General features: G+C 42.3%; 1 protein-coding gene across 1 annotated transcript in view; it reads left to right on the top strand.

The window, feature by feature from the left end:
- ANO4 (anoctamin 4) overlaps window positions 1-27072 on the top strand; it is a 422274-nt gene that overhangs the window by 241736 nt on the left and 153466 nt on the right. Inside the window, exons 6-7 of the mRNA XM_081248924.1 lie at window positions 20534-20634; window positions 23949-23993. Of these exons, the coding sequence (XP_081105050.1) occupies window positions 20534-20634; window positions 23949-23993 (146 nt within the window). The remainder of the gene's footprint in view (window positions 1-20533; window positions 20635-23948; window positions 23994-27072) is intronic.

Raw genomic sequence — 27072 nt, 5'->3', positions numbered from 1 at the left:
GTGGAGAAAATATGCAGGAATCCTGGGAGGGAGTCACTGTTTTGTTCAGGAGTTCAAGGCAAGTCTCCAAGATAATGAGCAAACTAAGAGAGAAGTTGGCATGTACATTCCTAAACCTAGCTCTCAAAAGCCCCTCAGAGTTTTCCCACTGTTGGGACTACTTTTGCCTTGCATTTCTCCATGTGTGGACTGAGATGAGGGTTGGAAGAATAAGTGGAACCACTAAGTAGGGTGAGCGTGTGTCCTATAGAAGGAGGGAAACTGGCTGGATTTGGCTGGGGTGGGGGTGGGGAAGATGACAGGGTTTGCATCTCCACGACCTCTCCCAGGGCACAGAGCAGGGACAAATCAAGTGCCTAAGCAGTGTTGGGACCTTTGCGGAGACCTGACCTGGTTGCAAACCCCTCCCTAACTTGTCCTTTGCTATTCATTAGTTTAGCTTCCACCCCTTTTGGTGCTAGTCTTTCATGGCCTTCCACACTTTTGTCTACACGTACATCAAGTTTCGTCTTTGGAGGTCTTCCCTCGTGCTTGTGACTGCTTGGCCCCTCTTCAGTTAGAGTTCTGCAGAAAACAAGCCACTCTGTGTCTTCCAAGAGCGAAGGCTTTGATACAGAGGCTTACACCATCGATGAAAAGGGCAGGGAAGTCACCTCCAGCTACTTCCTGAAGCATCGTAGCGGTGGTCCCAAGCGCTGGCCTGGAAGCCCCTAGGGGTCCCAAGAGTGTTGGACTGTGACACAGATGATTCTCAAAAGACTTACCTGAAGCTGTCTCTAACTTACACAACTGTGTCTAGCTGCCTGCCTGGAGGAAAAAACAGCCTCTTCCACTTTCCAGATTTTACTTACCCCTTGTTGTTAACTCTAACCCAGAGCCCCCCAGAGAAGGGGATTCTGGGAAATGCAGTCCCAGCTTCTCCTCAGCAATGCAGAGGAGACTTCAGAAAGAGGGGGGACAGAGATGCCAAGAGGACAGCAAACAGCATGGCACAGCCACTAGTCCTCCTCCTACCAGGTTTGACTGGACACCTGGCCCTTCATCTAAGGCTATGTCAGCCCCTTCTCTGTCATACCCAAAGGGTTTACAGTTGTAAGTCATGAATCCTAATACTGTCCCTCAGGGTGATGGTGGAACAGCTTTTTCTGGTGTTTCACGTGGCCATAGCTGGATACCTTGACCGCAGACACAGGACCTCCCTCACACCCACACCTTTGTTCTGATGCTACCACTAGGCAATTCTTTGTTCACAGCAGAGCTGAATTCATTGAGACCAAATCTTTGGGAGTCAGACAGCAGCAGTCACAAGCCCACATAAGGAGACATCTGTGGGTCTGTGCTGCAGGAGGAAGGCAGAGGACAAAGGAAAGACAAGCTGAAAACTCCTCTCACAGTTGTGAAAAGAGGAAGGTCCCCTCCACCACTTGCGGCTCCCGTGGTGTTAGAGCGTCAGTCACCACGCATACAGATGTCTATCACATTCCAGGCTCTGTGCCAGGCAGAATCAAGAATGAAAGAATGCTCCCGTTATCCATTGTGGCCTAACAAACAACTCCAGAACTTGTGGCTTAAAACAACGGTCGTTTATTTTATTCTCAAGTCTGCAGTTGGGCAGGGCTCTGCAGGACCAGCTCTTCTCTGCTCCATGGGCATCAGCAGGGCCCGTGCTCCCAGGGAGGCTGGCGGACCCCCTTTCAAGGTGACTCTCAGCTGAGAGCTCAGCCAGGCCTGGGGGCTGTAGGCTTGGTTTCTTTCCCTGTGGATCTCTGCACAGGCTTCTCTGAGGCTCCCCTGCCTCAGGCATCCTTATGATGTGCTACCTATGTTCCAAGAGAATGAGACAGATGTGCATTTTTTTAAAGTGAAGTATAGTTGATTTGCAATATTGTGTTAGTTTCAGGTATACAGCAAAGTGATTCAGTTACATATTTTTCAGATTCTTTTCCATTATAGGTTACTACAAGATATTGAATATATAATAGTTCCCTGTTCTGTACAATAGGTCCTTGTTGCTTATCTATTTTATGTATAGTAGTTTGTATCTGTTAATCCCACCCTCCTATTTATCCCTTCCCCTCCTCCCTTTCCCCTTTGGTAGCCATATGTTTGTTTTCTATGACTATGAGTCTGTTTCTGTTTTATGTATAAAGTCATTTGTATTATTTTTTAGATTCCACATATAAGTGATATCATACAATATCTCTTTCCCTGCCTGACTTAACTTCACTTAGTGTGATATCCTCTAGGTTCATTCATGTTGCTGCACATGGTGATATTTCATTCCTTTTTATGGCTGAGTAATATTCCATTGTATATATACACCACTTCTTCTTAAACCCATCAATAGATGTGCATTTTTATGACCTAGATCCAGAAGTGTTTATTCTGCTCTCCATTGGCAGAGGTGGGAACAAAGGGAGGGGACATAGATCCCACCTCTTGATGGAGAGAGGCAAAGTTCTGGAAGACATGTGGATTGAAGGCTATTGTCAGGGCCGTCTTTGGAAAATACAGCCACGTTATACTCAGTGCGTTTGAGGAGCTCGTTGACTAGAGGTGAAGACAGGCGTGAAACAGATGATTCGGATACAGCCTGAAAAGTTCCTATGAAAGCACAAAGGGAACTTCAGATTCTTCCCAGAGGTTTTAGGAAAATTAGAGGAAGTGACCTAGATCTTGAAGGATGAATTGACAGAGCAGCAAAATACAAGGGCATGGTGTTCAGACAGGAGGCAGTATGAGCAGAGGCGCAGTGACTTGTGATGGAGACATCACAGCTCCTCCGGCAGCTCTGCTTCCCCAGCTGGAGTGGGAATCCCATGAGGACCACACGGGTTTCCCCACAGAGCCTTGCATAGTGCCTGGCTCATCACTTCACCTCGGCTTTCAAGCTGTTTATGCTCATTCAGCAACTTCCCATGAATGTAATCTACATCAGATATAATTGTCCTCCTAGGCCTTGATGACTGGACTGATACTGGCCAGATAAGCATTTTTTAGTCACTTTTCTCCAAAATGGTCTAAACTAATATCATTTAGCTTCTTTGCAACCAAATCCATTACACTGTACTTCTGTTTAAGTAAAGTGTCGTCTTGTTGCTGGATCTCTTTCAGGCCAATTGTTTTACTAAGCCAACCATACCGCTATCACCTGAAAACTCACCCAAGACCATGATGGTCTTCCAAGAAGATGGTATTTATTGCTCACTAGAGTTCTTTGTTTTTCATCTCCATTCTCCATTCTGACTTTTTCTACATAGGTTGAAATTAAAAAGAGCTTTATAGAAGGTTGGGAGGAGAGCAGGCAGGAGAATGAAACTGTACTGCGCACAGTTGTCCTTGACTTTAGCAGTCCAGTAGGCAGGAAAGAAAATGACACATGGTGAGACCTGGTGTCCGTTAGTGTTTCAGAAGTGTGTTATGTCTCCTCTCAGGGCCTCTCCTCTCCTGCAGTCTGTCGGTTCCTTGGTTTAGCCAGTATATTATTTTGGATTGCACAGCAGTAAATCACTTTGGCATTCACTTGAGGCTGTCTTGATTCAGGTTTCCAGACTCTAATAAGTGCCTGTGGGTCTTCTAAAATCTAGTCCTAAATTCGGTGACTCATGGATTACACTGTACACATTATGTCTGACGTGTCCACTCTTGCTTCTGATTGCCAGAAGGGCTCTCCCACCCTGCAGTTCTCTATACAAACTCCAGTCAAATGAAGAACCCCTAGTCTTGACTCTTTTTGTCACACAGTGCTTTATTTGGTTGGCAAAACAAATATAGCAATTAGCCGGTAAGTACTGAAGTTTAGTTTGTAGTTGTCCTTTTCTTCTTTTTCTGTTTATACTTAGCAAAGCTGTACCTTAATCTCTCTTTGAAATGAAGTCTCTTTAGGGAAAGACAGTTCTAAGTAAACCCTAAAATACTTGCAACTGAAACCTGCTTTTGAATGGGTTTAAATATTTTTAAATGTCACTGGAGTGTACATTGACTAGGATGATTAATTGTCCCAGCCACTCTTTTGACCATCATTTCATTCCCCTCATTACTTCTCTTTGATTCTATGGTCCATCATTATGACCACTCATTTACAAGCACCTCAATTCTCTTATCCCTTTGTTTCTTTGACTTATTTGCCTGGCAAAGCCTTGACCTTGATTAAACCCCACCTTCTTTGTGCCTGCACCTGAGCATGTTGAATGTCGCTAGAAAAACATGCTGACTGGTTCACTTTATGGCCACCATCTCAGATGAGGACCAGAGTAACAAAGAATGCCAGGTAGCCTAGTAGGTTTGCTTCCCCCATCACCATAATGAGGAATTATCTTCATTTCTCCTTCCCATCCTTCCTTTCTTGGCCTCCTCCTTTCATTCATTCATTTTTAAAAGTTTATTCATTCAGTAACTAGACAGTGCCTGGCATAGTTCCAGGCATTCAGAATACATCAGGGAACCAAACAAAGAGCCCCTTTCCTTGAGGTGCTCACCTTCTGAGTGAGACAGTGAACAATAAACATAAGAAAATAGCATAGTATGTTAGAAGGTGATATGGCAAAGGAAAAAGTAGAACAAACTGTGAGAGTACTGGGGGGTGAAGGGATATGCATTCTAAATAGGGTGTGATGTAGGGGGCTCACTGAAGATGACATCTGACCAAAGACTGAATAGGTGAGGGAGTTGGCCACCTGTGATTCCCCACCATCTTCTTGCCCCTCCACCATCTCACCTCTCTCTATATCTCCACCACCCACACACAGGCTCTGCTGATAACCTTGTCTATACTTTGACAGAGGATAGACTCAATCGGACAGGGTCTTCTGAGGCCATCCCCACACTCACTCTCTGCCTTCCCACCATGACTACGCTCGAAGTGTCTGCCACTGTTCCCAGAGCCCTCCTGTTGTGTGCTGAATTCCCTCCCATTTCACCTTCTCAAGGACTTGGCTTCTGTGATCATCTCTTCTCTCTCCTGCATCATCAATTTTTGCTCTCTTTCAATTATTATAAATATGCTCCTGTAACTCATATCTTAAGAAAAATCCCTTGAGCCCCACATTCTCCTCCAATGACCACCTCGTTTCTCTTCTCCACTTCACGAAAGTCTTCTTCAAAGATTTGTCCAGCATCATTGTCTCCATATCCTCACCTACCATTCTCTCTCTTTTTTTAATTGAAGTATAGTTGATCTACGACATTGTGTTAGTTTCAGGTGTACAGCAAAGTGATTCAGTTACACATTGTTTCAGATTATATTCCATTATAGGTTATTACAAGGTATTGAATATAATTCCCTGTGCTGTATAGTATGTCCTCATTTCTTATCTATTTTATGTATAGTAGTTTGTACCTGTTAATCCCATACTACTAATTTGTCCCTCCTTCCCCCCCTTTCCCCTTTGATAACCATAAGTTTGTTTTCTATGTCTGTGAGTCTGTTTCTGTTTTGTAAATAAGTTCATTTGTATCATCTTTTTTGGAGTCTACATATAAGTGGTATCATATGATATGTCTCTTTGTCTGACTTACTTCACTTAGTATGATAATTTCTAGGCTCATCCATTTTGCTGCACATGGCATTATTTCATTCTTTTTTATGGCTGACTAATATTCCATTATAAATATATATACCACATCATCTTACAGCAGTCGTCTGTTGATGGGCCCAGTCTCTTTTCAAACTACTTGATCTGGGCTTTCTCCCTCTATAGACACTGATTTTATTAAGGTCAGCTTTAACCAAGTCCAGTGCTCATGCCACCTCTGTTATCTTACTGGCTTTGTCAGCAGCATTTGTCCATATGGTGGATTGTTCCTCCCTTGAAAAACATTCTTTTCTTGACTTGGGAGACATCTCATGCTCTCCTGGAGTTCTCCCTTCTTTACTGGCCCTTTCTCAATCTCGTTTGCTCACCCTCCTCTTCCATTTGACCTCCAAATGTTAGTACATCCTAAGACCTGGTCCTGGGTGCCTTTCCTTCTATATCTCTATCTCCTTGTGATCCCATGAAGTTCCATGCAGAGCTTTTATATAACTTCTATATTGCACTCAAGGCTTGAGCCAACAGGATTTACTACTTGATCTCAGGATAGCAGGGGAGGGGGAAGAATTACCAGTTACTTGCAGTTACCAGGGACCCAGCATAACAGTAGCTTCATCCAGAAACCTTCCTCTGTGGAAGGGAATGGCAAATCACACACCAGTCTTCAAGGCTTCTAATCACAGCTCAATGGCCATAGCTCATTATATGGCTCCAGATGAACACTGGGCCAGGAAGCTCCGATGTCCATGTGCCCAGAGATACACTAATGGCTCCCACAAAACACGGTTTCTTGCATTATATAATTTTATATGTAACTTATATCTATGTATACTTATCTATATATAGATATCTGGCCATATCTGTATCTAATTATCTATCTTAGCCATATAAAGTAGGCAAAGGTGTTATATCAGCATTACACCAATGAGGAAATGATATGGGTTGAGGTATAATTTATCAGCTACATTTTTGTTATTAAAGATCATATGAGCCCCATTTCTTGACAGCTTTTTCAAAACCTTTAGGTAAAAAGCAGTTTGTAAGCTACCACTACATGTGCTGTTACTGCATCCTCTAATTTTGATCAGCATTCCACCAAGAGATAAATAGAATAGGCCGAGGAGGGATGTCATAACCTTTCCAAGTACATTAGAAAGTATTTCCAAAGTTAAATTGCTGCTTCACTGGCAGCAGACAACCTGCTTACTTGTCCTTTCTGGCTCACTCTTTTTTGATGGCTGTTAATCTCTGCAGCTTATTAAAGGCATAATGACACATGGGTTATTGACTGGGTCACAACTGTGAATACTTATCAGCAGTTCAATCATTTGTGATAATATAAAGTATAACTGTGATGATATAGTTGTCCCCAAGTTCAACTTATCTAATACACCACCTTGAAGGATGAGAGAAATGTTATGATGAGGACTTTTGTTGGAGTTGGGTAGATCGGAACTGACATGGCTTACTTCTGAGGAGAGATTTAGTACTGCATGGAGGGAACATCCACAAAGGGAGCATTTTCTCTCTTGTGCTCCCACAGGACATGAGACCAACTTCTGTTCATATTCATCACATGTCTTAGCCTTCTCTGTATCCCAACATAGTACCTAGGATGTAGTTAAGTTTATCTTTAGGTATTTGTTGAATGACTTTATGAGTGGTTATGTTGTGAGGTAGATAAGACATTTGTTTTACATAATAGATGCACTGTGATACTAAGTAGGTGTTGGAGGAAGGATATTCTGCATCAGTGTGTATTCATTAGCACTACTCATCAGGTATAATCCCTCTTCCTGGTGGCCTCATAGACAAGTCCATATGATGACGTCTGTCCCGTGAGCTAGGCGCAGAAGTGGTGCGTGTCCTTATGAAACCCTCTGAGCTCTGCCTTCCCTCTGGCACAGTGACCCATCAGCATGAATCACTGAGTCACTGCAGTAAGCTGACCTGCAGTGGACATGTAGCATAAACAGGAAGTAGACCTTTATCATAGCACCAGGCAATAGAACTAATGTAATTTAAATTTTTTGGTAACAATATATGAAAAGTAAAAAACAGATGGAATTAATTTTCATGTTTTATTTCATCCAGTAGATCTAAATTATCATTTAAACATGTAATCAGTAGAGAAATTGATGAGATACTTTACGTTCTTTTTTTTCAGACCTCTAAGTCTTCAAAATCTAGTGCATATTTTCCCCAGATCTCAATTTGGACTAGCTATATTTTAAGGGCTTAGTAGCGACCATATGGACAGTACAGCACTACCATTTAAAGTCACTGATATTTAGAGTTATTTGTTGCTGCAGCATAACTTAGCTTATCCTGACTGATAACACCAAGCATGGATTTTCTTCAGATATCCTGATGCAGTGAGTTTCCTAGTTTTTTTTTTTTTTTTTTTTTTTTGCGGTACACGGGCCTCTCACTGTTGTGGCCTCTCCCGTTGCGGAGCACAGGCTCCGACGCGCAGGCTCAGCGGCCACGGCTCACGGGCCTAGCCGCTCCGCGGCATGTGGGATCTTCCCAGACCGGGGCATCAACCTGTGTCCCCTGCATCGGCAGGCAGACTCTCAACCACTACACCACCAGGGAAGCCCAAGTTTCCTAGGTTTGATGTAGGAATCACCAGGGTTGATGCAGAGTAACCAAGAGCATGTTGCATCAACGTTCACTTAATTGAAACACAGGGAACCTCTGAAGAAACATGGAAATTTGTGCTTGGCTCTTCAGCTTTGGACCTCTCCTGGTTGTGATCTAGAGGAGTGTTTACCTAAGCTTCTCATACCTAAATTTAAACCACCTTGAAACCTTTGTGGTGGCAAGAAGGTGAATTTTTCTGTCTAATAATAGTGTTTTAACAAGGTAATCAATAACGTGAGAAAGTTACTCATCTCAAGTAATTAATTAGTTATTAATTAATTAATTGAGGAATTAGTTAATTCCTCAATTAATCTGTGATCCCAAGATGTTCACAGATTAATTGAGGAAATGTTCCTTCTCCATGACTACATGCTTAGTAACATACTGGGTTCTGGGAATATAGTTGTGGGGAAGCTGTACACTTTCCTAAAGACAGCAGTGAAATATGTAATTTCAGAATTAATGGGGATATAACCTGTATTAGTTTTATATTGCTGCATAAGAGATGACCTCAAACTCAGAGGCTTAAAACAGCCCATGTTTATGATCTCATAGTTTCTCTGTGGGTCAGAAGTCTGGATAAAACTCAGTGGGGTCTTCCAATCAGGATGCCACAAGGTTGCCATCAGGGTGTCAGCCAGGCTGCGTTCCTTTCTGGAGTTCAAGGTCCTTTCACATGGTTATTGGCAGAATTTATTTCCTGGTGGTTGTCAGACTGAGGTCCCCCTTTTCTTGCTGGCTGTCAATCAGGGGCTGCTCTCAGCTGAGGCTGTTTACGACTCTTAGCCCTCCTGGGCCCTCTCACATGGTACCTTACTTCTTCCAAGCCAGCAGAAGAATCTCCCTGACCTCGAGACTCTCTTTTAAGTACTGACCTGATTGGTTCAGGCCATTCCAGGATAATCTTTCTTTTGATTAACTCAGAGTCAACGGATTAGTATCCCAAGCCCAGGAATGCCATCCCTCATATTCACAGGTCCCACCCACACTCGAGGAGTGGTGATTATCTGGTTATTCAGGATGTGTAATCCAGTGGGGTGGGAATCTTGGGGGCCATCTTAGGATTTGACTTGCCACATAACTTGAGATCTAAAGAAGCAGAAATTTATCAGGCAGAGAAAATAGCATATGAGAAAACCCCAAGACTGTCAGGAGTTTGGTGATGTGGAAAGAAGAAGAGATGAGGGCCATGTGACTGGAACCCAGAGAAAGGAAAAATGATACAAGATAAAGGAGTAGCCGGATCATTCACTGGCCACCTTAGTGATTTTCCAGAGGGCCATGGGAAACCATAGATCACAATGCATTTTTAAAGATGTCTCTGATGTCAGTGACAATACACAAGGCAAGAATGGAACTGGAGGGAGCCCAGCTTCTAGAAGTCTTCAAGGAGCTCGATGATGGAGACTTACAGGGGGATGGTGTGGTGGAGATGGAGAGAAGTGGACGGATTGGAGAGAGGTGTAGGAGGTAGAGTCAATCAAACACAATGATTGACTGAATGTGGGCTAAGGAAAAAGAAGTCAAAGGTGACTCTTGGAATTGAGGGACTGGGAGGATGATTGTGCCACTTCCTGAATCTGGGGACACTGAGGAGAAGAGCATTTTTTTCCAGAGAAGTGGATCTCTTTTAGACACATTGAGTCTGACGTGCCCATGCAACAGCCAGGGGTAGATACCATGTTGGCCGTTGGATTGGAACTCGGAAGAGGGGTCTGAGCCAAAGATAGGGATCTGGAAGAATCAGATGATAGGTGACATCTAAAGCCATTGGGAAGGGATGAAGTCATGCAGGGGGAACAGGTGGAATGAGACTAGAGCCTAGATGGAGTCCCTGGGAAGCCCCATTTAAAGATCTGCCAACAAGGAGTGAGTGGCCATTTCACACACCTATTTCCTGTCACTGATGGTAATGTCATCTTCAGGGGGTGAGCATTGTGACCATTTAGGAACATACAGTAGCTCAGAGGCTTTTCTCTACCAGGGCACAATAAGTGTGTGTGTGTGTGTGTGTGTGTGTGTGAAAGAGTGAGTGAATATGTGTATGTGTCACGCATGTACATGAGTTGTGGAGAGTGAACTGCGTCAGAATCAGCTGAAGAGTTTTTTTGAACTACACTCAGAAATTCTGATGAGTCCTCAGGGAATCGAGAATTAAAAAAATAAAAAGAAAAAAGTCTTTTTAGGGACTTATGCCCTCATTTTTCAGAGAAAACAAACTCAGGAAAGTGCAAGTCATTTGCCTGGTGACACACAGCTGAGTAGATGGCGGCCCCACTGAGAGGAGTTGAAATTGCTTAGCAATTACTTTGAGCCCTTTTAACCCTCCAGAAATGTACATTTCTCCATCCATTTCAGAGACTGGATTCCAGATCCACCAAAAAAATTCTGCCATTAGCTATAAATTAGCAGAATGTTCACCGAGCATTCTATGGGAGGAAGAAGGAAATTCTTACCTATTGAACCACTTGCAGTGGTTGTAAGCTGACAACCGTGTCAGCTTCAGAACAGTCATGCTTGGTATTGTCCTCATTTTACAGAGGAGGAAACAGGCTCATGAGCTGGTATGGTGCCAGAAACACCCAGGGAGTGTGAGTGGCAGAACCAGGCTTCAAGTTTGTTTTTACCGCTGGCCTTACATTCATTTTAGGATGTTTAGAAGGAACTGTATGCACTGCACCTTGGATTTCAATACGTAACTAAGTATTTTTCAAAAAAAATAAAATGACAATGGAATTGAATCCACAAAGAAAATATATTCATGAGCCCCACTTTCCTCTTGTGAAGCAGCGGTTCTGAAGCCCAGCTGCCTTGGTGAGAATCCGGGCTCCCTCCTTACTCACTGTGTGATCTTAGCCAAGATCTTTGTGCTTTAGTTCCTCGTCTGCAGTAAAACAGGATAATGATGCTGGCTGCATAGGGCTGGTGTGAAGATTAGGTTATTTAACATGCGTAAAAGCCCTAAAACACTATGTAGCATGTGGTAGCACTATGTAACTGCTCCCACCTCTACTGCTCCTATTTTTTTTCTCCAAGAGGCTTATCTGAGTTCCCAAATTGGAAATTCATCTCTCCTTTCTCGTCCCCAGAGTGTCAAGGGTTTGCTTTGTTCTCCTGGCAACATAGTTATGAAAGAGTGAAATCCAGGTAGTTGCCTGAGCAGGTAGATGCAAGTGGCTATCCTGATTCGACCCTTTGTGCCCAATAGATGGAAACATGGAGCGTCTGTATGTCTCAGGTTTTCAGCCATTAACTCTTGTCCCTGCCCAGAATGCACTCTCCCTGGATAATGGAACAGCCTTCTTTCCTACTTCTTCAGGTTTCTGTTCAAACGTCACCTTATCAGAAGGCCTGTCTGCAGCACTCTGTCTAAAATAGCATCTCCTTCTCACCTGTAACCTTCTGTTTCCCTCCCCTTCTTTATTCTTCTTCGAAGCACACCGTCAGAAATATCGTGTGTCTGTTTATTGAGGGTTGTGTCCCCAATAGAACCTGAGCTCCATGAGGGCAGGGATTCGGCCTGTTTTGTTCACAGCTGTACTCCCAGCACCTAGGACAGTCCCTGGCACATAGAAGGCCCCCAGTGAAGGTTTGTGGACGACGTGCATGGATGAGTGAGTGAACGCTAAATTACAATTTACGTGATGAGATGCGTGGTCAGCTGCAGAGACCACCAGGATTTCCAGGTGCCCTTCTGCTGAACAAGTTTGGAACAAACCGAATGATTCTAGCCCCTCCTTTGCAGGTGAGGAAACCGAGGGCAGGGAAGAGGCCAGGCTCCAAATCTAAGGTGTAGCCAGAGACAGAGCCAGGATTGGGCAGTTTTCAACATGTTTTCACAGGCCATTTTAGTCTGCGCCTCAAAATAGCCCTAGACGTGCGCAGCCCCGGGAGTCATGTTGTCTCTGTGTGGCCAGTGAGAGAAGTGAGGTGACTTACCCAAACTCGCAAGGCAGAGCTGTGACAGGACCTGGCCCAGGTGTTCTGTCCACCACAGAGCAGCACATGGTTGGCTGTTGGCCAGTGATCACCTAACAAGTCACATCAAGGAGACTTCTAGAAGGTATCTAAGCCTAAGTCTCCTGTAGTCTTCTGTGCTCTAATGAAGTTCCAGCTCTTTTAAAACGGTTTTCTTCAAGGCTAAAAAAGGATTGGGGATCATCTTTGGAGCTGAGTGGCTTTTTTAAGTTCAACAGCCTCTTGCAGGGTTCCCGGTTGACATAGGGTACTCTGGGCTGCCGTAGACCCATGGGGGCTATTTCCAAACAGACCCCTGTTTCGTTCCCCGTTTCCTGCTCACCTGTTCCCTGTCCCTGTTTGGCAGAAATGTAACCCCAGGAAGCACTTTGTGTCTTAGATGAATGAAATGAGCTTGCAAGTGAGAGACAGGCAGCTCCCTTCAAGCCAGGCATTCACTCTGTGATATCTGTGGAGAGGAACATAGTTCAGTTTGCAGATGCAGCTGCCTCTCCTAGGCCCTCCCAGCAAGCACCTTTGTGTTCCTAATGCTCCATGGCTATACTTTCATGGCCAAGATTTGGAAACCAGGTGGGAAGAAAGAAATCTTGTTCCTCAATTAAAGCTTTAACTTTAAAAAATATTTTTACCTGCCACAATTAATTACAAGCCTTCCTTCTTACTGTTTAAAGAGTATTTTTAGTGCACAAGGAACTAGCTAAGTACTTTGCATACATTAAAGCTTGTAGTCCTCTGAAGAAATCTGAAGTGCTGCTGTTGTTCCCATTTCACAGATGAGAGAATTGAGGGTTACAGTGGTTAAATAACTTGTGCAAGGTCACCAGCTACTAATATCAGATCTGGCACTTGAACCCTAACTCCAAAGCTTGGACTTTTAACCACTACACTGTGTGCTTTCTCTACTCTGTTTTCCTTCAGTGTCTAAAGAAAGGTTGCATATCCTCATGCAGCTCTTGTTTTGTAATTCTACTTAAATTCCACATATACTTTTTTATCTCCATGGCTAGGGTATTAGCGTCTCAGGGGCAGTAATGGTGTCATTTTTGTATAGCCCAAAGCCAGTTGCCTTATTATAATATAAATGACCCTTTCCCAGCACAAGGCAAGTGGTTAATGCACTTGGAATAAATGTTTGATGAAGAAATGATTAACCAAATCCTTTTAAATTGCTTTCCTTTCTCCTGCTACCTTTTAAAAAGTGCCACCATCCTGTTTCAGTATAACCCAATCAGTGAAAGTGGACCTGAAATGAAAATAGATTGATAAAAATTTCCCAGAATAAGGTTTCTATGGCAAACGTGATTTCTAGTACATTTCCTTGATGCATGCACACACATTATCCACGTGTGACTGTGTACAGTATCATGATCTCATTCAGGCAAACATAATAGATGTCAAACAGAACCCAAAATTGCAATGAGTTTTTTCTTTGAAATCAGAGATGTGTGTCTAATGAGGGCCTGCAGGGGGAGGGAGGTCCCATCTGCATGTCTACCTGGGGAATCCTTGGAGGTTGCTAGGGGTGTTCATTGCCTCGGAATCCCTGGCAGGTGTGCGAGAACTACAGCCTAGGAACCTTGGGCACAGAGCGGAGACTGAAGCCGCTTCTGCCTTCTTGACAAGATGCTCTGAAGCGGCGACAGCTTTCCCCAGCATGGGCCAGGAGAGTCGCACATGGGCTTCGTTCGCTGGTTTGTGGGTGGCAGGGAGGTGTGCTTGGGAGACAGACACAGCTTGGTACCCGTGTGCCCTCCTCGAACTCAGCTCTGACTCAGGAAAGCCAGCCAGAACATGGAAGTTCCAAGTTTCCCTTCAGGGGACAAGCTGGACACTGTTAGAAGTGGAGTTCCATCTCAGCTCTACATCAGCAGCAGGACGGGGGCCAAGGGCAGTGTCAGCAGGCAAAGGGGAGGCGGCCACAGCAGCAAGGCTGGGACAAAGGACACTGCTGAATGGGGCCACTTCTAGCCAGCAGCCCAGGCGTAGCTGCGGGAAGGGTTACCTGAGCTGCCCCTGGCTTATCTGACACAGCTCATCACTTCATCCTTCTAGAAACCCATTCCTCCTGGATTCTGCTTTGTCTTTGTCCCTCTCCTTGTTTCCCTCCCTCTCTGATGGCTCCTTCTTAGTCTGCTTTGATGGTTGCTTTCTCCTCTTCCAAACCTCTAAATGTTAGTGTGCCCCGGGGCTCAGTCCTTCCCTGTACTCCTTCCTTAGGTGACTTCATCAAGTTCTATGCTTTTAAATATCAGCTACATGCCTGCAATTCTCAATAAGTCCCACCCTCTGAGAGCCAGACTCCCATATCCATTTGCCTACTTCAAACTTCTGTGTACCTGTCACCCAGGTACCTCAAACATGCACATCCCAGAGTAAACAGCCAACTTCTCCCTGACTCTCGTCTACATCAGCGTGGTATTAACCATCCCAGTTTCCCAGACAAAACAACCTGCACATGATTCTAAGAGGCCGGATTCTCTTCTCACTCTCCTCATTTGATCAATCCCAAGTCCTTTCAAATCTACCTTTAGGTAGATCTCAAGTCTGTCCATTTCTCCCTTCCTTGCTGCATTTACCTTCTGGTTCCAGCCACCATCTTGTCTCACCTGGCTTCCTGGAATAACTTTTCTAGTGAATTTTTCAGCCCTGTGCTCCCTCTGGGACATTCCCCACAGGACATTCAGAGTGTACTTTCTGAAACAAGGGATGCCGTCACCCCTCTGTCTTTAATCCATTGGTAACTTCCCATTGACCTTAGGAATAGAATCCAAATTCCTTACAGCGCTGAGCGTGGCCTGGCAGTGTTTGTCCCCAGCTCTCCTCTTCAGCCCTATTCTCAGGTATTCTCCCTGCCTCACACTTCGCAGTATCCAGTCACCTGAGCCTTTTCAGTTCCTGGTGTCACCTCCCATCTCTGGGTCTTTGTACTTGCTGTTCCTTCTGTTTGGAATGCTTTTCACTTGGCTTCTCCCATAGCTGACATCTTCTCATCTTTTGGATCTGAGGTTAGATGTTATGGCGGCAGGGATCAAACAGCTGATCTAATGCAAGAACCCTGCTTCTGCTGGCCCACAGCACTGTATTCTTGTCCTTTTTACCACCTTTCGTAATTTTAAATCATATGTTTATTGGTTGTTCAATGTCTGTCTCCTGCTTCAGACTGTAAATTTGGGCTACTGTAATATATCCAAGCACCTAGCAGAGTACCTGGTATATAGTCGTCACTTAATGAATGTCTGTTGAATGAATGAATGAATGAGTGTCCTTGGAGGAACATGTAGGGGACTGTGGAAGGACAGGAGATGGGAACTGGGGGCTTGACTCTCAGGGTTTCTTCTGGTGTAGCCTTGTGGTCAAAGACTGGAAAATCCTTTTCAGGTATTAGCTCCTTATCTATCGCATTCACAGGTTGTAACTAGGTAACTAGCTGTGTTCTTCCCACCACTGCCAATGTGGTGTGGCCCTTCTTAGAAATGACGATGACTAACATGTTTTGGATGTACTGTGAGTACCCCACCTGTCTTATGCCATTTAATACAACTCAATAGGTAGCTATTGCTATCATTTCCCGTCTTACAGCTGAACGGACTGAGGCACAGAGAGGTTAAATAGCTTGTCCAGGATCACAGAGCTGGTGAGAGGTAGACATATGAATATGAATATGTGCAGTCAAACCTCGGAGTCTGCATTCCTAACTAACGTCTGGTCCAGCTAGCCATGTGGCTCCGTACCTGTACTCTCTCCCAGATTGACCTCATCCAATCCCATGGATTTAAATATTGTCTATGTCCTGGCCACACTTACTGTGTATCTCTGGCCCAGACTGCTCCCCTGAGCTCCAGACTCATGTATCTACACACAGGACATCTTCTCGTGACCATCACAAACTTACTTAGCATTTCCTAAACTGAGTTCATGATGCACCTCCATGCACCTGCTCCCAGACCCTTTTCCAGCCATGGTTTTGGGGGTCGTGAGATGTGTGCATCTACATGTCTCTGAGAGGTGTGTTGCTTGTGTTAGATAATGACGTGCTATTTATTTTTTTCCTTACTGTTGCCTTATCTAACCTTCAGGTCAAGGACCATGATTTATATATCTTTGCATTCCCAGCATCTAGTACATAGAATGTGTTCAATTTGTTCTTGTTGAATGAACAAGAAAGAAGGAATGTTTTCTGTGAATCTTACCTATTTCTACTCCAGGTGTTTTCCATGCTACTTCTTAATTTCTCCAATCTTCTCCAAATGACATTATTTATAAGTACATTATTTATAAGCCTAGCCAGAAGACCCTGAATGAAAATACAAGAGATGAATTACAATTGCATTTCATCTACAATATAAAAACAATTCCCTGTAGTGCAAATGCACCCCAGCTAAAGCATAAAGTTGAGCTTTTTTGTCAGCTGTGTAAAAATATTGGCTTGTTTATAAATACTATTATAAGGAGAGTTCAGCCACAAAGGCCTAACATATCTTAAACTATGAAATTTTAAATTGATACTCTTAAACTGTAAAAATTTAAATAGTATGCAGTTCAGAACGACTGTGTGTGAGAAAGATATGGATACATAATTGGCCGTTTTGCTAATTTAAACTGCTCTGGCTTACTGCTTCTCATCTTTCTTCTACTTCCTTCCACAACTCAGCCCTCCCCCTGGGAAATGACTTCTAAGGAGTCATTTGGAGAAGATTGGAGAAATTCTCAAATTCTTCTCAGATTTTCCAGACTCCTCTAAATGGTCATTTTTCTTCTCCCCAGTGTTCTAACCTAAGGGATTTTTATTGCAGTATATTAATGAAACAACTCTATGTTTCAAAAAATTCATTTTTATTTCTCTTCATTTTGGCACTTGCACACTTGGATTTATGTGGAAAGGAATACTTAATAACAAGGAAAAACCTATTTAAGCACAGTAGCATAATCATTCAGCACTAGAGAAAAGAGTGATATATGAGCTATATAATTAGCAATCATCTGTTTCACATTTATTTGCCTGGGCTGAAGTTCAGTTTCTCCTTAAAAACAGAGTATAAGTAATAAGTCCCATATACATAGACACAGGTGTGTATGCATGTGCACACACACACACACACACACACAAATAGACACTCATCATCATTAATGGGAATTCAGTTAACATTTTTCTCAAGATTATCAAGATAATCTTAAATATAGCTTAATTTTCCCTCTTTGTTTTTGTTGCTTTGTTTTCTGAAATATGAAATTCTTTTCAGATTAGTCCATGTAAACTGATAAAGAGTTCAGAGATTGTGTCTTCAATGCACATAAAAGCCATGGATTTATTTAAACCTCAGAGTTTATCAGATAAAATTGACAAGGGAGTCAGGGGATGTGGGTGTGGACTCAGCTTTGCCTGGGATAAACTTTCAGTTTGGCTATGGGTGACTTAACTTGACTTAGTCTCTTCCTTCTTTAAGAAATTGAAGTAAAGCCTCTCTTACAAGTTTGAGAATAAGATGAGGTAATGTGTAAAAGTGCTTCTAAAATTATAAAGCACTAAAAAATAGAATGATGGTTTTATAATTATTGTTATAATTGAAATAATAAGAAAATGGAGTTATTTTTATCATGCTGAATTAATCAAAGCAGTTGCTCTTTTATGCAGAAAATGGTTGAGATCCCACATTAGAAGTTTAGTTGACTCAGTATGTGTTCAGATAATGAACTTGGCTTTTCCAACACACAGAAGTATGGCATGTAAAACGTGCCCTAAATGGAATATAGTATTGTATTCTCCTTAATATTTTCATACATTCATGGGAAATCTACAAAATGATTATTCTTGCAATAGATTGTATATTTTCTGTAAAAGTAGCAATCACAGTAATTCCATGAAGAGAATATATTCTAAGATTATCCTCTTCTCTAAATCAAGGTTTGATTGATTCTGTAAATCAGTCACATTCCCATCTTCTTTATTTTGCACAATTTTACTCCTTCTCTCATGGGAATATGAGAGAAAGAAATAGCAGGAAGTGAGAACCTTGTTGGAAAGCTAGGTGAATTTAAAGCATTCCCGGTATTACCATGAAACCTCCCAAGTGAGGAAGCTACAAAACCTTCCCAGACTCTGAAGTGTATCTTTAGTATAAACAAAAAGGCCCATTTTAAGGAAGAATAATCTTTCTTTTGCTTTTTAACTTGGAAAACTATATTATATATGGAAAAACAAGTGGCAATCTTTTCCAAAGCACAAGAATACTCAACTGATAAGCTTTGAGAACATCTCAGATCAAGGCATCAGCACATCCACAGACATGAATGGGACACAATGGAGAGTGTGTGTGCTATGTTTCTATATATTCCTGTATGGACACTGCCACCCATGAGCTCATTCACACTACCCCTGACTACCTGGCTCTAAGCATCCACTGCAGGGAGGTAATAGGTTACTAAACAGAAAACCAGTTTGTGCAAAGAGACACAGCCCTAGTCATTGCTTCTTCAGTGGCTGCTGGCGTGTTCGTTCCCTGCGTGGGCATCTTATTTGCAGTAACCGGCTATGTGGGCTCCAAGAGTCACTTAATCTTCATCACTTCTGGCTTCATAGGACTCCCAACTTTCACTTGGGCCAGGACTAACTATTCACATTTCACTAGACAAATATTGGTTGAGTGTACCGTCTATAACAGGCACTGTGCTAGGCCCAGAGGATTCACCCATGAATAACAGAAACTTTCCTTGTTCTCAAGGGGCTTAGAGACAGGGGTCTGCTTATCCTAAGCTGAAAGATAAAACCTTACTTCAGCCTGAACTGCCAGAAAGTTTGATTTTTCTAACCAATATCAAAGGGTACCCCCCCACACCATTGTGGATTTGGGCCTTGGCCCTCCTCCCCATGGGAAATTCAGCATCACCAAAGTCCCTGAGAACACTGAGGTTGACACCAGTTTGATTTTCATAATATCTTGAGGAGTTCTTATGAGTTAAGTACATTATTTATAAGCCTAGCCAGAAGACCCTGAATGAAAATACAAGAGATGAATTACAATTGCATTTCATCTGCAGTATAAAAACAATTCCCTGTAGTGCAAATGCACACCAGCTAAAGCATAAAGTTGAGCTTTTTTTAGTCAGCTGTGTAAAAATATTGGCTTGTTTATAAATACTATTATAAGGAGAGTTCAGCCACAAAGGCCTAACATATCTTAAACTATGAAATTTTAAATTGATACTCTTAAACTGTAAAAATTTAAATAGTATGCAGTTCAGAATGACTGTGTGTGAGAAAGATATGGATACATAATTGGCCGTTTTGCTAATTTAAACTGCTCTGGCTTACTGCTTCTCATCTTTCTTCTACTTCCTTCCACAACTCAGCCCTCCCCCTGGGAAATGACTTCTGAAGGAAAGCTCCTAATTGGAGATGTCCCCTTGGCCAGAGGCATAGACCAAAATGTGGTGGGGGGTTAACAGAGTATGAAGCTCTAGTTTTACTTGCTTGTCTAAGTTCTGTGTTGATAAGAAGCCCCAGAGGAGGCCAAGGTTTGGGGCCAAAGAACACAGTCCTTTGAAAAAACCCTTGCTGATACTGACCCAGATTTAAGACTCACATCTCTTAGGTCCCTTTATCTCCACCACCACCAACTATTGCTTTTGCCTGGATGATTGAGAGCCTCTCTCTTTCTCTCTGCTTTCCCTTGTTGTTTATCCTCCACGCAGTAGCCACAGTGATCTTTGAACGCCTAAATCAAAATGACTTCCCCGTGTCCCTAGAATAAAGTTTAACCGTCTTGTTGTGGCCTGTGAAGCACTACATGTTCCTGCTCACCTTTCCACCCTCTGCTCGCTCCAGTCTCCATGATTAATCCACCCCAGCCCCTCTACTCGCCTCCCTGTCCCTCGACCATAGGACATACCAAGCTATTTCCCAACCTAGGGCCTTGGCACCCAGAACATTCATCCCATGCTCTTTATCCAACTGGCTCCTTCTCTATGTCTCAGTTCACATGTCCCCTCCTCATAGAGGACTTTCCTTGACCCTTTGCCCAAAGAAATGGGTACCCCACCCCAACTCTTCCTCCTAAGACTTTGTTGTCTTCAGAATACTCGTAGCTCTGAATCTGTCCCTCTCTCTTTAACTTGTTTTTGCCTGTCTTCTTCTGTGTGTGTTTTTGCAGAATGTAAATGCCATGCATCTCTCTTTTGTTCCTAAACTGGTTCTCTAGTGCCTGCCACACAGTGGTGTATTGGTTGAGTGGATATATGCACACATAAGGAGCCAGGTTATTGCTGAACAATGCCCCCCATCTTAAACTCTGTACAAGTTCATGTGTTCTAAGTTCCAACTCAATTGAAACCATAGGAGACTTGGATATACTTTTCAATTTAGTTTCTTTTTTCTGTTTCAGTCCTCTCTAATAAATAGTGACATTATCTTTGTGAAGTTGCATGCCCCATGGGAAGTGCTCGGAAGATATGCAGAACAAATGAATGTAAGAATGCCTTTCAGGTAGGTGTAAAAGTATCCCTGCCCCCCATTCTCTCTGCTACTAATGTACTCCTCTCTCAATACAAATAAAACTGAAATACGGACTGGAACACTCTAAGAAAGTCCTTTAAATGTTTAGGGAATGCAATAAGTACTTCATGGCTAATAATGACTTCATGGCTTTTTGTGAAAATGTCTGGCTAATTCAGTCCTTAGAAGGGCAGATAGTTCACCTGCCTGTGAGAAAGAAATATTTTCCAAGTGGCATTTTCATTTCCAAAGTGCCATTTTTAGAAGCCCTGTGTACTGCTTCTTTGAATGGCCAGACCCCAGGATCAGTGGTGCAGGTCCTTACTGACTGGTCCCTTCCAGAAAAAAAATGAAAATCTACTTCTATTGAAACAAGTTCAAGAAATTTCAGGAAAATGTGGTCTTATTTTTTTAAATAACCTATTTTTAAATTTAAAAAAGTCAGGTCATAAATACTACACAAACACAAGCATTGATATTTATTCCTAGGGGAATAGAAAACACTTTGCATGGATTTCTCAGTTATTTAAAAGGATTCATTTTCCTCCATCTTACAGTGAATATTCTTATTTTCCCTGTAGATTAAGAAAAAGTGATCATTGGCTAGGTGGAAATGAAATAAAGTATTAAACCTCAAATTATAAATGCCAAGATATGTGGAAATAATGGGATCTCTTAAAGGAGGTGGAGGGGTGTCATACTAAGGACAGTTCCAAAGGGACTAAAGAATTCAATTTTAGTTCACAATTTGCCCATAAAGACCAAGTCAGTGGGCAGATATTAGACAAACTGCCAATTCTAAAATATACCTCTTAATGAGCTGTGGAAAGTTATCCACACAAAGAACCATCTACATTCTTAGAAATGAAGAGGAGCTAGGAACACACTTAGAGAAGGGCAATTTCCATTCATAGGCCTGTAATATATCTCCTTGGTGCACCTTATTTTCTTTGTTTATTGGTCTTTATGTCCTAATACCAGTTCAAAATAGAGGCTGGATTTCTAGCGTCTATTTTCCTTAAGGCAAAATTCCCAAAAGAATTGAGACAGACATAGTTCTAAACTTTTCAGTTATTTATCAATGTGAATTAATAGTATATCACACAAAATGACCAAAAATAAATCTATGCTTAGAGTCATATATCAGACCAACATCTTATAGCCAACAGAGCTAAAAAGTCTACCTTTTGATAGTAGTAGTAGTTTTACAGTAGTAAAACCTAGTGAAACGGATACCCCCCTCCCCAATAGCAATCTCATAAAGCCTTTTGCCAGAACACACTTCTCAAGCACAGAACCTGAGCAGATTGTAGAAACATGAGCAATGTGATACAAAGCAAATTCCCTTAGTACCTGGAAGCATTTCATCTCTGAAGGGCCTGGCTGTATCATAGATAACACCTCTGTGTGCTCATTGCATAGCAGAAAAATGCTACCTGCAAGCAGCATTAATACTTTTCTTATGCACTATTCAGAGACTGTGATCCAGGCAATAAAATGAAAACCATAATAGCTATGAATAATAATCTTAAATGTAGGAATTCCTACAGGGCAATATTTTAGGAGGAAATACTGTTAATGTGTGGCCACTAATTGGCCTTATTAATATTGATGTGATTTTACCTAAGCATAGCTTCACTTGATGCAACTTGGTGCATTTAAAATTTATGCTTTCATTTTGTCTGATGTTTTAGACAAATAACTCTAGCCTAAGGAGACATACGTATTTCCAAAGCAGGAATTGTCCTGCCATGTCAGTTCAACAAAATGTTCAAATGTCAATTTAGCTGACTATTTAAATGCCTCCAAGAATCTTTATGTATTATTTTCTGTAGACTGTACTTCTGAATCCTAGGTTTAGTCTCCTAGGATTTTTATGTCTCCAATGTTTAAAAAGAAGTGAGTAATAGGTTTCTTATGGGAAATTGTCGATAAAACCTGCTTCTGCTAAATACCTGTATGTCCATGGATATGGGTTTTTTAAATAGACTGTTTTTAAAACAGTTTTAGGTTTACAGACAATTAAATAGGTAGTACAGAGTGTTCGCATATACCCCCTCTCACCCTACTTACAGTTTCCTTATTATTAATATCTTGCATTAGTGCGGTATATTTGTTACAATTGATGGACCACTATTGGTACATTATTACTATCTAAAGTCCATAGTTCACTTTAGGGTTCACTTCTTGCCTTGCACAGTTCTATGGGTTTTGACAAATGCGTAGTGTCAGGTACCCCCTATTATAGTATCACACAAAATAGTTTCACTGCCCTTAAAAATCCCCTTTACTCTGTCTATTCATCCCTTCTCCCCCCAACCCAAACCCCTGGCAGCCACTGATCTTTCTCTTGTCTCTATAATTTGCCTGTTAACAACATGGGATATGTTTTTAAGTTTTCACAGATATGCAAAATAAATTTTGGTGTATAAACTTCCCATTCTCTCTAAGTGAGATATCTCAGTAACAGTTCAGAATCCGTACAAACCGTATTCATTTCATTACCACCCCATTGGTTGAAGCCCACACTATAGAAAGGGAGACTGCATTTTAATAAAGCATCTAATACATGTCTTCTCCATTCACACGACACCCAGAATTTACATTTGTAATACTTTTTAAAATGCAGGTATATAGAAGTACAACAGATCCTTAATAAGTCTGATTTTTAAAAAGATTTTTTTCCAAGATTCCTTGGTTCATCTCTTTAATTCACCTATATGAGGGCCAGTGGTTAGGCAGTATGTTCTAGTGTGGTTTTTTTTGCAGCAGGATGTTGATGCTTCTTTGTTAGTGTCCTTCCCATACTGATTGTAAAATATAAATATGTATTTTTATATTACCCTTGTCTATATCAGATGAGAGAAGCATTCTCTAAACTTAAAGTGCTATATAAATATTAGTGAATGTAATCCTGTGCCCACTAAATTATGTATGTTGCCAGCAGGCTGGCAATCCATCTTGGCATCCTGAAAAAAGAGCTGACCTCAGCCGAATTCCTACAAATACCAATTGCTCCAAATTATTGCTCTGCACAGTTTCTGTAGGCAAAGAGCAGCCATAAACAATGATGGTAACACGGAGAAGGGGCGCTATCAATGGAAACGATTTCATATGATTTCATGACTCAAAAAATGCATGCCCTCCGTCCCCACTACATTTCTCACTGTTAATCTCTTTTTAGTTTTTTCTTCTTCACCTCTTACAGGCTTCTATCTTCAATCTCCTTTCCTTCCTTGCTAGTTCAAACTGTAACTGACGATGGGTTTTCTTCTCGACTGGCTTCATTTTTGCTGTTCTTCCAGGAGAAAAATCTATTACCTGCCCCGCCGGTACAAGTTCATGAGCAGGTTAGTAGCATGCTCTGTCATGATGGCGTTTGTTTTAGCTGTTGGCCTGTGTGCTCCGACAGTGACAAGGAATACAAGCTGGGGAAGGTGGGCCTTTGTCCCATGGGAAAGCTGGCTGCCGGGCCAAAAACCGCTATTTCAGGTTAGGGAAATAGCCTAGGGGAAAAAAAAAAAAGCCAAGATGGAAATGTTCCTCTTAGATTCTTCCCTGTGACTTCACACTTGGGCGGACAGAATTTATCTGCAGGTCTATTGAGGCTGGGTTTGGGGTTTTTTTTCTCCCCATTCTATTAGATAAATTACCAGAAAGACCCGCTGTTTAGAAAGCATCTTTGGTCTGAATGTTACTCTTTTCCGCACACAGACTCCTCCCTCTGCCATATGTAACTTGAAATCTAAGTGCAGAGACTCACCCTCTCAAAAAGCAGATGGCTTCTTGGCCCTCCATGGGTGGGGTCCGCCTATGTTAGTAATAGTTTGTTAATAAAGTCGGCGGATGTACGACCTTATTCAGAAGCCCTCCTACCCTCTTTTTACCCCTCCTCCCCAAAAATACTACTGGATGAAGATTTCCTTTACTGTGCTATGAATCCTTCCTAAGCTTGTTTCTCCTTGTTTTTTGAGAAGCCAGGGATCAAGGGGAGGCATCAGTGATGTCCTTTAATTTGACTCTGTGGTGATCACTGGCATTCTAATTTCAAGCTTTTAATTGGTCTTATGTAACCATTCACCCTGAGCTGAGCTGATAGTTAAACTTGGATACCATTGCATTTGTCTGAAAATCTTAGAGTTCAGTTCTGTGAGATTTAAGATTCCTATTCACTCTGTTTATGTGCTATGCAGAAGGATAAGTAGAAGAGTAGTTGATATATTTTAGTGAGTTACTCAAGTACCCGTGCACTCAACAAAGTATGACATGAGAATGGGCTTTTAAAGAAACTAAGACGTGGTTTCCAAAAATTTCCCTGAGCAGCATCCTTATTAGCAATCCTTCTTTCATCAGGCAGTTGCCATGGCATTTGGATTCACCACAATGAGATGAATCCCTTTTCACATAATGACCTTCTACAAAAACTTGGTGCACACTTTAGCCTATTTCAGTAGTTCTCAAACTTTAGCCAGCATCAAAATCACCTGGAGGGCTTATTAAAACACAGATTACTGGGCCTGTGCTGTAATCTATGATGTAGATGTCCAACTCTCCACCTGGAAGGTATATGAAGGCAAGGATGGCTCATCCAATTCTTTGTCTCCAGCACCTAGCATGTAGTAGGTGGGGCAAATGAATGAATGAATCTCCATACACAGGTGTGAGAATTTGCTTGGGGGAAAAGGAGACCACAAAGAAAAGTATAGAAAAACCAGGACTGCCTGAAGTGTCAGACATAGACTGGGGACTGAGACATTTGCTCACACTATGGGGAAGAGGTGAGGGCTTGAAAGAAAATGGTGATAAAAGGACCCATATAATCTCAGGGTTGGAGGGATATCAAATGTCATCAAGTCTAACCACTCATCAGCTACTTGAACCTCTGCTATATCATCAGGCAGCCTGTGTTTGAACATCTCTGGAGACAGCGTTTTCCTGAACCCATCTGTGAACACTGACTTAGAAAGTGCTTCCTTAAAATAAGTCATAATCTCTCTCTCTTTAGCTTTCACTCTACAACACTCAGATTGTAGTTCTCCCTGAATAGCCAAAAGATACTCTACAAAGTAAACAGCAAAATATATGAGAAAGATTGTGAACTTATAGGCAAAAGGACTTAGCAGGTATTTGGAAAACAAGAGATGGTGGCGGACAGAAAGAGGTTTCCGTATTAAGGGATCGGGAGGCAAAAGAAGAGTAGAAATTCAGAGAGATACAGGTGTGGTAAGGAAGGTGGTGAATTTTGGTTTCATAATTCTACATTGACTCACAGTAGGTCTTTGAGGTGTTGGTGTCCTGAAGGCTTTTGAAACTGATGGCACAGCAGTTGAAGCTAGAGGTGACGCTAGAGAACCCAGTTTGGGAGACAGAGCCGTAGAGGTCCTGACCTGAGCCAGGGGAGTAGATGGAATTTCCCAGGAAACGATGCAGGGAGTGAAGAGAAGAGGACCAGTAGCAATTGCTCAGAAAATCTGCTTTGAGGAGACAGGAAGAGATGGGGGAGGATGAAAAGGAACAATTGAAGAAGTAGGAGGAGAACTAAGGGAGGGCAGTGTCAAAGGCACCACGTATGAGTTCCCATAGGAAGGGGTGTTCTTCAGCTACTGATGAAGGATGAGAGATGAGAATTGATTTTTGGTCACCATGGTAACCACCGTGCTAGCAGTCTCCATGGAGTGGTGGTTCTCAAACTTTAGCATGCATCAGGATCACCTGCAGGGCTTTTTAATACTCGTATCGCTGGGCCCATCCCCACAGGTGAGGCTCAAGAATTTGCACTTGTATCAAGATCCCAAGTGATGCTGATGTTGCTGGTCTGGAACTAGTACATTTTGAGAATGATGACTACAGAGTAGAGGGTAATAGAAGCCAAATTACAGCTGGTGGAGAATGGACAGCGTCCTGATGAATCAGAGGCAGTGAGGGGTCACTACTACCTTGATAAGTTTTGTGACAAGAAGAGAGAAAGGGGATGGGATTTAGAACAGGAGCAAGAGGAGGAACACAGAGGAGGAACTGCAACCACGTGACTCATCATATGTACTCTATGTTTACAGAAGGGAGGCTGGGAGTGAATAAGAGCTGGGGAAATCCTTGTTTCTGGAACTGGAAGAACAGCTTACTAAATACTAATTTTTGGCCTGAAAAAGTTGATGCTACTTCCTTAGTAGAGAATGGACTTGAGGACATGGGGAGGGGGAAGGGTAAGCTGGGACGAAGTGAGAGAGAGGCATGGACACATAAACACTACCAAATGTAAAATGGATAGCTAGTGGGAAGCAGCTGCATAGCACAGGGAGATCAGCTCAGTGCTTCGTGGCCACCTAGAGGGGTGGGATAGGGAGGGTGGGAGGGAGATGCAAGAGGGAGGGGATATGGGGATATATGTATCTGTATAGCTGATTCACTTTGTTATAAAGCAGAAACTAA

This window comes from Mesoplodon bidens, assembly GCF_964165515.1.
Source record: "Mesoplodon bidens genome assembly, chromosome: 11".
NCBI lineage: Eukaryota > Metazoa > Chordata > Mammalia > Artiodactyla > Ziphiidae > Mesoplodon > Mesoplodon bidens.
This window is presented reverse-complemented; position numbering and strand designations above follow the sequence as displayed.